This window comes from Felis catus, chromosome D3, assembly GCF_018350175.1.
Source record: "Felis catus isolate Fca126 chromosome D3, F.catus_Fca126_mat1.0, whole genome shotgun sequence".
Lineage (NCBI taxonomy): Eukaryota > Metazoa > Chordata > Mammalia > Carnivora > Felidae > Felis > Felis catus.
The window spans coordinates 18,842,718-18,857,092 of NC_058379.1; the positions used below are offsets into that span (position 1 = coordinate 18,842,718).

The window sequence follows — 14,375 nt, forward strand, 5'->3', positions numbered from 1 at the left end:
CCTTGCTACTATTAGCCACACTCCTTTTAGAGATTAATATGTTCATATATTTCTCACTCTCCCAAAAAGGAGTGAATGAGAAAATGCCAGACAAATGGGATTTGTACAGCTCTCACTCATGCACATGAAAAATGTTTTCTTGTATTTACTGAGCGCCTACTCTGTGGCAGGCCCTGCTGTAGGCTCTGAGGATATCATAAATTAGAAGTACCGGTGGAAAACAGAGCGGGGGTGTGGGATGGGGCTGCTGGAGCTGGTGGGTAACAACTGAGACTAAGAGTGAGCAGGGATGACAGCCCCTGCACGGAGTGCTGGTCAGCACAGACACCTGTCCGGGGCTTTTGTCCGCTCTGTCTTCACGGTGTGATTAGTCTTTAGAAGGAGCAATAAACAGCAAGGACTGCATCCCTGGAGGGGCATGCAGATTCCCAGGGAGCACGGAGTAGTGCAAAGGTGGCCGCAACTAGGTTATTACGTGTCAACTACTTGGGAAATTCACTCTGGATTTATTTCCCATCAAAACCACTTCGTCTGAACTCCAAATACACACTGCTCCCAAAAAGACAGCTTGGCCAAAGGTTCTTAGGTCTGTTACAATAACTGCTTTTCTCCCCCCTCTGCCCACAAGCATCGTGCCTGGGATTCTTCCTTATGCTACAGGGTTAAAGAGTCAATCATCCTGGCATTTATTGACATGTTACCTTTTTCTGCATAATTCTCAGCTCGTCACTCAAGTTGTTATTCACCTTCATTAGCTGTTGTATCTTGGCCTCAGAAGCCACTAGAGCGTTTTTGACCTCCATAAATTCCTGCACAGTGACTGGTCCATCTGATAAATCTGAATCTAGGCTCTAAAAATAAATTGGGGAAAATGTTCACAATCGGAGATGATGATAACATTCAAGACTCACAGCTAAAGAATTTCTAAAGTCTGACCATGCCAGCTGGACTGCAAAGTTAATCAAACCAAATCAAGCCTTCAGGGAGTAATGCAAAAATAAAACATAAAGGTAGAATTACTGTAATACTTGAAAAATACTAGAGTCGATATTTTCTAACAGAACAGGAGGTGCAGCCCTAAATCTAGTCTGACGATGACTCTCTCAGTGCATTTTTCTGGTATTGCCTGACTTTCTCTTGCCCATTCCTTTTTCTTTAAAGGTTTTAAGTAATCTCTGCACCCTATGTGGGGCTCGAACTCACAACCCCAAGATCAAGAGTCACATGCAACTGAACCAGCCAGGTACCCTCCTTTTCTTTTTAAAAATTCGTTCTTTCAGTAATTCCTTCATTCCAATCTGTATTGAGCATCAGGCAGTGTTCTAGGGACTTGGGATATGTAAAAAGGGAAAACAAAGATCCCTGCTTCCACAGTGTTTGCACCCCAGCAGAGTGGGAGAGAGACAGAAGATGACAAGTGCTGTGGAAAAGAGAATATGGAGCAGGGTAAGGGGCTGGGGAGAGAAGCAGGGGTGAAGTGGGTGCGTTTTAATAAGGCAGGTGAGATAAGCCTTTGGGTAGGTGAGACATGAGTAACAGCCAGAAGGACATTAGTCAAGTGGAAGGACAGTAGTTGAGTGACTGTCCGGAGGAGGAACGTTCTAGCCAGCAGCAGAGCTCAGCTAGAGGGCATGGGTGTGCAAGGCAGAGAGGAAGAAGCCAGTTGGTAGGATCTGGTCATGACTTTGGCTTTTGCTCTGACTGAATCTGGTGCTTCAGGGACACTGGACAGAGGCGGATAAGATGGGGCAAGTGACCTCTGCTGTCCCCTCCGCATCCCCTGCATCTGCCAGGGGCTCCACCCTTCTTACAGTCGTGTGAGCTAGACAGCTCTGGACACATCCTTTTTAAGTCCATACCCCCACTGCACACATCCAACTTATCACTGTTTATTTGTCTTCCTGTCCACCTGTTCTCAAACATTTGCTGAGCCCCTCTGTGGGCCAGATCTGGGGCAAGGTCCTGGTGACTCAGCAGTGGTGAACTGGCCAGGCCTCTACTGCTTCTCCCTGGGCCCACGTTTACTCTGCTACCAAGACTTCCCTTCCACCTAGACTCTCTCAGCACGGGGCCCGTGGTGGCCCGCGTCAGCTCTTGTCTGGACCTCCAGCACTACCCCACCTGGGTTTCTTATCTTCCTCCACTCTCTGACCCGCCGAGAACAGTACTCCCAAAAGAGAGGAACCCAAACTGCTGACCTTAGCTCTCCTCACCTGCCTAAGAGCTTCTCGGGCTCTGTGCTGTCCGCCAAGGTATGGACTCTTCAGCCTGGTGTCACATTCCTCTGTGGTATGAGCCCTGCCCTCTGCTGCAGCTCTGAGTTCCACTCATTTTTGGCTGTCTCTACACATGAGCGGGTTGGGTTCCTCCAGATGCCCTCTTTCACCTTCCCTCTGCCTAGACCACCCTTCTCTGCCTCTCCACATGCCTAACCCTGTGCATCCTTTAAGGCATATATTAACTGCCACCCCACTTACACAGCCTCCCCTGACACCTGTCCTCAGCAACAAGCTGCATCTCCTCACACACCCCTACCCCCCAGCTTCCGTTTGTGCTTCTTATGACACTTTGAACCATTGAGAGCAGTTCTCTCTCCTACTAGGCAACTAGGCAGGGAGAGCCTCACAGGAAAGGGACCAGGCCTCATTCGGGAGAGTATTATCCAGAGAAGTCACTCAGTAAACATTTGTCGGAAGAATAAAATGCACTGGTCCCTGCTCACAAGTTTTATAAAGTCACAACTAAAGCTGTGATTTGGCAACGGACTTAGAGACACGGACCCCCTGTTGACCTCACTGGTCTAAGCTGGTAGTAAGCCGAACAGTACCTCCAGAGCACTTTTCACAGTGGTTGATAAATAAGGCGATTTTGCAGGAGGAAAGATTTCAGAAAGAAACATGTTCTTCCTTTCTGTGTGCAACATGTCACCTCACCTTCTGCCTATTTGCCTTGCTTGCAGTAGGTTCCAGATCCGTGTCTTCATCTGAGGCCACACTGTCATAGTCCGGCTGGTCATTGTCTTGACTCTCGACACTGTGCTGGTTACTGATTGTTTTCAGTATGAGCTCCACGTTGTCTATCAACAGAAACAAACAACTTTTCTTCAGGCCTAAAAAAACTTTTATCCCCAAAATCCACTGGGAGGATTTTTGGGTTTAGCCATTTAAAGACTAAAAGAAAACGACAGAAATAGCAATGTTATATTCACACCAAACCAGGAATCACAGAGGTTATCAACCAGAAAGGGCCTTACTATCAACTGCATGGAGGTATTTAAGCATCCCTGCAGGCCACTTAGCAAATGTGGGCAAATTAATTAGGTGGTTTAGGAAAAGTGCGGCTCAGATTGAGAAGGCAGGCTCCCAAGTTTCTCATTATTCCAGGAGACAGAGCACAGAGCTTAGTTCCAACTCATGGAAATAACACTGTAACTACTATAAGATTAACTGGGATTCTATTTTAATTGTAACTCGTTTACAAGGTAATGACATGGAAAAGAAACTGTTAAAATGGAGCCTAGTGAACTTGGTGCTCAAAGAACAGGCTCCTGGCATTTAGTCAGCTGACTGCCAGAGAGGAGAAAACAACTCAGTGGACACACATACCCATGCCAGGAAGGTATGGCCTACAGAGGAGCAGGGATGATTCCACAGGCTCTAACACGCTTTGAATAAAACATTTCACAAATTATCCAAGCCTCTCCAACTTCTCTCAGTCAACTCAAGCTGACCTCTGATTTCCAGTGTTATTTCTGGTTTGTATCTGGGTGACAAATTATGGTTACTCAAAAGGAATTTTAAGTTTTCAAATTAATATTTAAAATATATGTATCATCTGACTACAGAAATAATACTCAATGCTGGGGTGCCTGGGTCGCTCAGTCAGTTGAGCGTCTGACTCCTAATTTCAGCTCAGGTCATGATCCCATGGTCCTGCGTTGGGCTCTGTGCTGAGTGTGGAGCCTGCTTAGGATTCTCTCTCTCTGTCTCTCTCTTTCTCTCTCGCTCTCTCTCTCCCCACCCCCTTACCCCTCTACCCCACTCACTCTAGCTAAAAATATATATAATAATAATAATAATAGAAAAGAGGCAATACTCCATATAGAATAATGGTAATCACTCCTAGCTATTGATCTATGTTGGTCTATACCCTTCCAGAGTTTTCCCTAAACATATACATATAAAGAGCCAATTTCATCAATAGCAGTTGGTATGGTATAGAAAGTTGCTGTGAAGACTAAATTAGCAAATCCTGAACCAGTGACCATCGTTTCTGTGGAAACACAGGGTTGGGTTCCTGCCAGCCTCTGGTCACATCATTTCTGTCAACCAATCAATATAGAACCTTACTTTATGTGTGTTTCTGTTTAAAGGCACCTTTAGAATATATATCTATATATTTTTATGAGCGCCTGGGTGGCTCAGTGAGTTAACCATCTGACTTTGGCTCAGGTTATGATCTCACAGTTTGTGAGTTTGAGCACCACATCGGCTCTGCGGTCAGCGTAAAGCCCGTTTCAGCACCTCTGCCTCGTCCCTCCCCCACCTCACTTATGCTCTTTCTCTCTCTCTCCCTAAAATAAATAAACATTGAATATATACATATGTGTTTATTTATATTTATGTTTAATATAATATATATTTATATTTAATGTTTATTTATTTATTTTGAGAGAGAGAGAGCACGCACATGCAGAGGGGCAGAGAGAGGGAGACTGAGAGAATCCCAAGCAAGCTCTGTGCTGTCAGCGAAAAGCCCAATGTGGGGCTCAAACTCATGAACCATGAGATCATGACCTGAGCCAAAATCAAGAGTCAGACACTTAAACTGAGACTGAGCTACTGAGGTGCCCCTAAAAACACCTTAAAAAATTTTTTTGTTTTTAATGTTTATTTTCGAGAGAGAGAGGGCAAGGCAGGAACAAAGAGAGACACACAGAATCCAAAGCAGGCTCCAGGCTCTGAGCTGTCAGCACAGAGCCTGACGTGGGGCTTGAACTCATGAACCGTGAGATGATGACCTGCAGAGCCAAAGTCGGACACTTAATCAACTGAGCCACCCAGGCGCCCCATAAAAACACCTTTAATATACATTGTCGATTCATTAACATTGAACTGACAGCGAACAGCACTATCCAATTCATGTGCGAACGAACCTTATCTCACACAGGTATTTTCTCCATAAGGCACATCACAGCCTCCTTGTGCTTAGGAGCCCCAGAGAGCACTTGAGTACAATGCCGCGGGCCCATTTTAAGCAGCAAAATCATCAACAAAAGGCACAAAAATGTAAAAATGTGGTACTAAGTAGACCTAAAAAGGACACTTATTAACAATATGAGAATTGAGACAAAAAGGCAGAGCACGGCCTAGTTCAGTTTCAGCTGGGAATGTGTGTTTTGGGTGACTCAAATATTTTGCCACTCTGCACATGTCCACGAGTTTCCATGGGGAGTACTGATGTTGAGGTTACAGATAAATTTCAGTTAACAGATAAATTTGCAAATATGGGATCTGCAAATAACGATGGCTGATTATGTATTTACACAGTACTTCCAGGTGATATATTCACTTGCACATATGTATGTGTATAAATGGTCTTCTTACAAAACTGCGATTACACTAAACCTTTTTTAGAAAAACTGATTTATTACTTTATATCACTCTATATTCTTTGGGAAAAAAAGGTTGCACTACTCAAATATATTCAAATTCTCACTGCTTACCTGTTGCAAACTGTTACCTGTTTCTAATGTTTTCAGCGTTACATATATGTGTAACATCTTTGATTATTTACCCTCAAGTTAGCTAGAAATGGAACCACCAAATCAAAGAGTATGTACATTTTGACATTTGAAATTTACATAAGGACCTTTACCACTACACCTTTGCCAAAATTTAGTAAATTTCCTTAGAATCTGCTTATTCCTGTTGAACTAGTAAAATCAAAAACTGATGTCAGTTGATGATTATTGTCTTTGGGGAACACGCTGCTAACTGAAAACTTAATTTTTATAGTCTGTACTTCTTCCGTTTAAATGCTTTAATAATAGGGACACCTGGGTGGCTGAGTCAGTTAAAGCATCTGACTTTGGCTCAGGTCATGATCTCCCGGTTCGTGGGCTTCAGCCCTGTGTCAGGTTCTGTGCTGACAGCTCAGAGCCTAGAGCCTGCTTCGGATTCTATGTCTCCCTCTCTCTCTGCCCCTCCCCCACTCATGCTCTCTCTTTCTCTCTCTCTCTCTAAAATATAAATAAACATTAAAAAAATTTAAATGCTTTATAATAAAAAACATATTCTACGGGCACCTTGGGGGCTCAGTCAGTTGAGTCTACTCTTGATCTCGGCTCAGGTCATGATCTCACAGTTCGTGGGATTGAGCCCCACATCAGGCAGGCTCTGTACTGACAGCATTGAACGTGCTTGGGATTCTCTCTCCCCTTCTCTCTCTGCCCCCACCCCCCCCACTTGTGTGCACACACCTTCTCTCTCTCTCAAAATAAGTAAACTTAGGAAAAAATGTATTATATATAATTAGAAAAAAACCAGTAAGTATAGAGTAACGGGAGATGGGGAAAAGTGTGTTCCTAAGCACAGACTTAGGACGCTGAGCTACTGAACTAGATGCAACAGGGCACCTTGGAAATGGGGCTTGGTGCTCTCTACAATTTTAAACCACAACAATTCTTACTGAAGACATCTAAAGTTTATAGTAACAAGTTTTAATTATTTAGAACTCAGTTTTGTATGTAAGCAACAGCAGGTAAGCTGTAATATCAATTAAGAGGGTTGATTTTCTTATGCCCTTTAATAAGATCTAAGTAAGACTTTTGGGTTAATTTCAGGATGCATTTTTTGTTTTTTGTTTTTTCAACGTTTATTTATTTTTGGGACAGAGAGAGACAGAGCATGAACGGGGGAGGGGCAGAGAGAGAGGGAGACACAGAATTGGAAACAGGCTACAGGCTCTGAGCCATCAGCCCAGAGCCCGATGCGGGGCTCGAACTCACGGACCGCGAGATCGTGACCTGGCTGAAGTCAGACGCCCAACTGACTGCGCCACCCAGGCGCCCCTCATTTTTTGTTTTTTTAACTGGGAGGAGTTGGGGGGTTTCCAGTAAGGACTGGAAAACCTGACAGACAAATTCTAAAAGAGCTGTAACACTCCGGATGCAATTCTATAGGAAGATAGGTGATCTAAGAGGAAGAAACATATAAGGTAAATTTGAATAGCAGTTAGTAACACTGAAATATTTATCATTCATCAGGGCTCAAAAAAGGTAAACTTTTCATTATGACTGCTTTAATTAGTTTGTCATTTTAAACTTAACACGTGTGTCAAGTTTAGAAGACCACAGAAGCAAACATTTAGTGCTTTGAAACAGTTACCTTTTGAACCAGAAAGAGGACTGCCTTGCTGTCTCCTCTTGGCATCACTGAGAATGTCGATGACCAGTGTGGCAAACTCATGGGCGTTAAACCGAGCTAGTTTCTGTCTGCCCTGAGTGAGAAAATAATTGGAAATATTTCCACATGTGAAAACATATGCGTCAATATTCACATAAAACCAGTTACACTATCGTCAGATTTCAGCAGACTTCCAAACATGATCAAAGTACCACCGCAGGTTAATGGAGTCACACATCAATGTTTTCCTTGCAAATAGTCTAGAACCATCTACATAAGAGAACTAGATACGATTTAAATTCTCACAGTGCACATTTCTGAAAAAAAAAACAAAATGTTTCTACCTGATGCTTTTTTTCCATTACAATTCAATTTTAGAGTAGACCCAATAATGAAAAATTTGGAAGAAAATTGTAAAACTTCAAGGTAAAGTTAAAAATGCTGGGAACTGCCATTGCCATTAATCAATAAACATTAACTTAACAGGAACCCATGGGGGAGGGGAAGGAAAAAAAAAACAAAAACAGGTTAGAGTGGGAGAGAGCCAAAGCATAAGAGACTGTTAAAAACTGAGAACAAACTGAGGGTTGATGGGGGGTGGGAGGGAGGAGAGGGTGGGTGATGGGTATTGAGGAGGGCACCATTTGGGATGAGCACTGGGTGTTGTATGGAAACCAATTTGTCAATAAATTTCATATAAAAAAAATCAATAAACATTAAAAACCCTTCCCAATTTACTCAACTTTTCTCCTCATTATGGGTGCTTAGGCTGTTTTGAATGCCCTATTATTTTATACAGTGCTTTGAAGAAAATCACCGTGCATAATTCTTTTGTATTTTTATTTTACTAGCATATATCCCCAACTAAAGATTTCTGGTGTGAAAGGGTGGACTTAATTTTGAGGCTTTTAAAATCAGTTAACAAACTGACTTTCTGAAGTCTACAGCAACAGAAACTCTTACCTGCAGCATCAGAAAGCCCATTTCACCATACCCCTACCAGCTTCAAGTATCCTTTATTACATTCTTTATTAATTGGGTTGATGAAATTTTCATTAATGCCTTTTCATTAATGCTTTCTTGGATCACTAATAAGGTTAAACATTTCTTCACATTTGTAAGCCATTTATATTTCCTCCGTGAATTGTTTCATATTCTTTGACAGGCTTCTGTTTACATTTTTTGCTTTTCTTACCAATTTCTTGAGTTTTTTGTGCGCGCGTGTGTGTGTATATATATAAAGGACAGTTAACATTTTAATCAAACAAAAATGTAAAATACCTGTCCTGGGAAAATGAAATACCATGTTATCAGCCATTCTCCAAATAACACTACCAGTTCCTTCTCAGATTCGGCCACTTGCCTGATTCCGTGTTGAAGAGTACTCAGGATTGACCGGAAGGAAGGGGACGACAGTTGTCTCGGTTACCAGGGTGCTGTGGTTTTGCGTGGCAAGCCAGACTAGCCAGAGGAAAGAGCCAGAGATAGAATCTTATCACCATGGGTGCGCCACCGCCCCTCTGACAGCCGCGGCTCCCATGTCATGAAGGAGACTCGGGGAAGCACACTCCGAAACCAACATACACAAAAGTAAATGTCGACACACGCATCATCAGGACAGGAGAAATCAGGCAAGTAAAACACTGAGGTGGGTAGCTTGTCACTGCCCACTGACAAGAGAAGCTTATTAGAAAAAGCCACGTGTTCAGTCACCTGCATCAGTCTCTCGCCTGTCAACTTCATCGTACACATCCATGGCAAGTTCTTCAAACAAATGATTACTTAGCTGCAAGTAAAAAAATATCAGGAACACAAGGGACAAGGATTAACACTAGCAGAATGAGTGGGCATTGTGACTTATTCACCCTTTGATCTCCAATGTCTTATCCAAAGCCAGTGCTTAGTAAAATACCGACTGTTAAACAGACAATAACATTTCCAGAACAGTACAGCTCCTCTAAAAATTTCTGCCTCCCACAGCAGCCTCACTCCTTTGTAATACGTAGACAGGGGTGTGCTATGAAGGAGTAAGAGGCATCTGAAGTGCACAATCTCAAAAGTAGGGTCCAGTTCTCCACTCTTCGCGTGACATCACCCTTTAAAGTCCCCCTCTTCTGCTCGTGAGCAACTGCCAGTGCCTCTGAATATAAAGAATCCTAAACCCTTGATGGGACAGAGACACCAAAACATGCCATTCTGAAAAGATAAAACATGCCACTGAAAAGATAAAAGATAAAAGCTACCACCCAGACTTCGGCAAGTCTCTGCTGTATTCTTCAGTAAGCAGGATTCCAATCCCCCAAACCAAGTGTCCCCAGCAAAAAACACCTGTCTATACTCAGTACATCGTGCAGTGTTGGCCAACAAAACAATCTCCACACTGCCTGGAACGCCTGCCTGGCGGCCACTGGGATAAACAAGACACTCGGGGTCTTCCTCAAGCCACCTGAGGCTAAGCATCCACCAGGTGGCTCTAGTTCTCTGCATTTTTCCCCTCATAAAAAACACCCAGATGTTTGGTGGCGGTCACTTTTTAGTTGACACTGAATGTCTTTTATTCCTGACCGTATTCCTTACGTCCACGCACAGTACCTGGCACAGAGATGGGGCCCAGGAAATATCCAGCACACGCTGACCAGAAGGTATTTTATGTGGCAATTTAAAATGCTGGCTACACAGACCTTGTGAGAGCTTGCTAAAATGAATACAATTGCTGGATGAAAGAAGCAGGATATAAAATCCTATAATTATGATTGACCTTCCATTAAAAAAAAATGATAGGCATATGAAACGAGAATTAGAAGAAACTTATCAAAACACTGTGCCTGAATCCATTAAGAATACAGTGAATGAAAAGGATTCCCCTTGCCTATTTTCCAAATTTTCTCTAGTGTGGTTAACTTATATTTGTAATTGAAAATAAGCTCTGATAGCGTTTTGCTGGATAAGGTGACGAGCGACTAGAGACCTAAACTTGCATCACAAATATCGGTCTCTTTCCAATAAGGGGCTACAAGCTAAGATTATTATTACTGACAGTAACTACAACAGCAATACTGAGGGCTCACACCTCAGGTACTGTGCTACTGTCATCATATTAATACTCATGACACTTCTGTGCAGATAGAAACTATGATCATCCCACCCTACAGACAAGGAAATTGAGGCCCAGAAATTAGCAGCTTGCCTAAAGCCACAAAGCCAGCAAGTAATGGACCTGAGATCCAAGTTTAAGTCTCTCCAAATGTTAACGCTTAACTAATTCAAGAAACACATTAGTCTAATTATATTTTTCTCAGTTTCTTATCAGGGAGGGAGATACTGTGGGACAACCACTGAAGTGGCACTGATCAAGCTGTCCCTTGTGAGGAGACCACTGGGTGGGGTCAATAGGTATTGACAGCAGCCGGTCTCACTGAGCAGTTCAGATCTGCAGCCACTGATGGATCGTAAGTCCTCTTTCCAGGAGAGGACACCACAGCGCACAAAGGCTAAGGAGCTTGTCAGAGATGAGCTCTTTAACCAGTCTGACCACAGCCCAGGTTCTTGGGATCTGTACTCAACTTTGTTCCACATATTTGTCTAGTGCCTGCCACATGCTAGAGATATTACAGACATAACCCCACCTTTATGCGGTTTTCAGTCTAGCAAATGTAGGTTAGTTAAGGGAGCCGGAGTATTATCTATAACGTCTGAATTATTTAAAATAAAAATTGGCTTATATACTCTTAAGTAATTAAAATGAAATCACAGGCTATTTGGTGCTATCTGATTCCAAAGGTTATCATCTTAATCATGCTACCATATGACCGCCTTAATTTAAGAAAGGTGATAAAACACACAGACACACAAAACCACAGATACAGAACACAGAGACACCAGATTGCATAAAATACATTTATTTCATATCACAAATACTAGTAACGATAGACTCACTTGTATGTCATATTCAGTACTTAGTATTATTTGGAGCGCTAGTGAAGAGGAACGAGGAGAAAGTCCTACATTAGGGGAGAGGTGCAGCTTCAGAGTCAGGCTTGGGGAAACTTCCACCTATACTGTCAAGGTGGTCAGATTTCAGTTACTTGAACGACAAAAGGGCTGGAAGCTGGGGAAGGAGAAGACTGCAGAAAGACAGGATTCCCGAGAGAGGTCCTGAAGGTGGCCTTAGAGAGTGTAAACCCAAAAAGAAACAAACACTTGCGCTTGCACACATGTGTGCATGCACACACACGCACAAACACACACATGCATGTGCGCAGGTACGCAGCGGGAATCAGATGGAAAGCAGGGCAAAAACTGAATGGTGAGAACTGGATGACACTCTTTGAGGTGAAGAAAAGAAGTTAGGAATCTTGGTTCAGATCCAGAGGGCTGTGAGGACAGCCAGAGGTGGGAAATCTGGTGGTTACAGTGGTTGGGGAAGCACCCTGGTGAGGCTTCAACTGGGGGGGGGGGGGGCAACAAAGGGAAAGCGCTCCCAGAGAAGCTGGCTGGTCAGGGTCCTGACTAGGGCTGAGGTGGGCAGGCTGGAAAGAAGTATGCAGACCGAAGGGAGCTGGGTGAGCTCTGAGTGCACACCCGGGGCAGGACCACCAGCCCTCGACAGCATGCACTTACAAAGCTCTGATGAATGAAGCGGGCTAAGCAAGACCATGATACTGGCGGCTGGACCCCAGATGGCAGCGGGTGGAGCTGCGGTACTCACCATTCCAGTACCAAATTGTGCCATTCCCTAGTGTGCTATAAGGCTACCGGAAGGAATCCTACGAAGTGTGTCCCGCTTACTGTTTTACAGGGAGAGAAACTAAGGAACTCTTATGAAAAGAAACAGCTTCCTAATGTCAAAGGCACAGTCTTCACTTTGAAAATGACAGAGAAAAAACGCCATTACTTGAAGCAGAGCCAATAAATTGGATCCACTAAACTTAATAGTACTTCCCATCTTCTTCTCTACATACTCAGTGCTCTGCTTCTGATTTAACAACATCTGAGAGTATGAAAAGTCATCTGATGTAACAGGTAACGGGCTAAGGATAGGAATTAGCAGGATGCATGAACTGAACTCCACACTGAACTTCACTAGGAAACAGAGATACTCACAGATTGAAGCTTCTTCTTAGCAGCTTTTGCCAATTCAGACAAATCCAGGCTGCTAAGAAAATGTACAAAACTAATAAGCACATAAATAAAAACCATTTTTGTGAGCTTGGCAGAAGATTAAGATAGTCAAGGCATCAAGACATTAATTACAGTTCATGGACATGGTCAGAAACAAAAATTCTACAGCCCATTAGAGTTAGTGAGAAAACTCTGAACACAAAAACTTGTAACTCCTTTTAGAAATATCATGCTCAGGTAACATAGTAAAGGGAAAAATAATCACCGGATAACTAAAAGACAAAAACTACTGCCAGGCTAGTCGCCAACCCCTTTATGTGAGAAGTCACAATTCTTAAAGTATTAAAAAAAAAAAAAAAAAAAGCACGACAGAAGGAAATACGAAAAGGGCAGAATGAGAAAAACCAGAAGGGCAAGATTACATCTAGAACAGCAGCTAATCATTTCATAAACTCTTGACAGTATTTGTGCAAAGGTAATTGGTTAAATAAGAATTTCAAGTTCATTCCTGCAGCTGTGAACTCATCTAACCTCACAGACCAGGGGTAGGCAGATTATAGCCCATTTTTTTGTTCGGTTCCTGAGCTAAATGTTTTTACATTCTTACATGGTTTGGGAAAAAAAAAATCCCAAAACAAAAGAAAAATATTTCATAATGTGAAGAATTCTATGACATCCACATTTCAGTGTCCAGAAATAAAATCTTCTTGCAACTGATATGCCCTTCATTTACATAACATTCACGGATGCGTGCATCTACAATTGGCAGAATAGTTGTGACAGAGGCTGTGTGGCCCACAAAGCCTAAAATATTTATTATTTAGCCCTTAAAAATTTTGTCAGTCATGGTTATAGACAAAGAATATCTTCTATTACAATACAGAAATATTCCGAGATATCTATAGACACAATACACTGTCCCAACTGGCTAAAATTGGGACATCCCTAACTCCAATTTTCTTACTAGTAAATTTGTTACGTGTACTCTTTCAAGCTTAAGTTTTACATGGTGGTTTACTTACAGCCGTCTTATTTCCAAATTGTATAGCCATAAAAGAGAAAAATGTATGGGCTTTGTTAAATACAAAATATAATACACTTAAACACTATACAACCAAGGAAATAACAGTGACAGATAAAATTGATTGGTATTTCAACAGCCTTACCTGTCTGCCATTTGAGGTATTATAAAGTGCTGTCCATTTTTGTGATCTGAAAGAGAAATCAAGCCAAAGTTTTGGTCATAGAAACACTGATAGGATCTATAAAGGAACACCATCATTATTTTTTCAATTTACATTTTGCAATTAGCATTTTCTCATAATTAGGAATTATGTGGGAGGGGCAGAGGTTGCCAGTTTGGCTACAAACTCCCTAAGGCGTGGCCAGTAGCAAGAATCACAGTCCCATTTTCAACTGATACAAAGGTCCAGACACCATTAGGCAGAAAAGTTATGTTCACGTTAATCCTACACTTCATCCATCCCCAGTATAACTGATGACCTTTAGTTATGGACAGAACTTGTGGGGAGCTGAATCAGCTCAGAGCAAGCTTCCATCAGCTCTCCATGTGGGATGGGGGAGCACCCTTGGGGTCTTGTAGCTCACCTTCAAATTAATCAATTAGCATAAAACCATCAGGGCTGAGGCAGGCGGTCTTGGCAGATCCAGGCAGGGCTTAATGACCTAGTCCTCACCTAGCTTTTGGAGGGCACTGATCACATGCCAATGAATAAAAAGCCATTCTATGCATTCACATATAGGTTTTTGTGTAACTATCAGTCTTTATTTCTCTTGGATAAATAGCTAGCAGTGGGGCTGCTAGGTTGTGGGGGTATTAGGTCAATG

General features: G+C 42.5%; 1 protein-coding gene, 1 long non-coding RNA gene and 1 other non-coding gene across 20 annotated transcripts in view; all 3 read right to left on the minus strand.

The window, feature by feature from the left end:
* GIT2 (GIT ArfGAP 2) overlaps positions 1 to 14,375 on the minus strand; it is a 52,381-nt gene that overhangs the window by 18,584 nt on the left and 19,422 nt on the right. For 6 of the 18 annotated variants that reach the window (XM_045042283.1, XM_045042286.1, XM_023241523.2 and 3 more), the window contains exons 8-14: positions 13,694 to 13,739; positions 12,510 to 12,561; positions 9,120 to 9,192; positions 8,770 to 8,867; positions 7,389 to 7,500; positions 2,934 to 3,076; positions 702 to 851 (exon numbers count right to left, since the gene is read on the minus strand). In XM_045042283.1, the coding sequence (XP_044898218.1) occupies positions 702 to 851; positions 2,934 to 3,076; positions 7,389 to 7,500; positions 8,770 to 8,867; positions 9,120 to 9,192; positions 12,510 to 12,561; positions 13,694 to 13,739 (674 nt within the window). The remainder of the gene's footprint in view (positions 1 to 701; positions 852 to 2,933; positions 3,077 to 7,388; positions 7,501 to 8,769; positions 8,868 to 9,119; positions 9,193 to 12,509; positions 12,562 to 13,693; positions 13,740 to 14,375) is intronic. The other 12 variants (XM_045042285.1, XM_045042281.1, XM_023241535.2 and 9 more) reach the window with 6 other exon arrangements.
* On the minus strand, positions 7,105 to 7,166 carry LOC111557387. The gene has a single exon (XR_002737437.1). It is a non-coding gene; the product is annotated as a U7 small nuclear RNA (small nuclear RNA).
* On the minus strand, positions 11,290 to 12,503 carry LOC123381437. The gene is made up of 2 exons (XR_006588401.1): positions 12,115 to 12,503; positions 11,290 to 11,572 (listed from the first exon to the last, which is right to left on the minus strand). It is a non-coding gene; the product is annotated as an uncharacterized LOC123381437 (long non-coding RNA).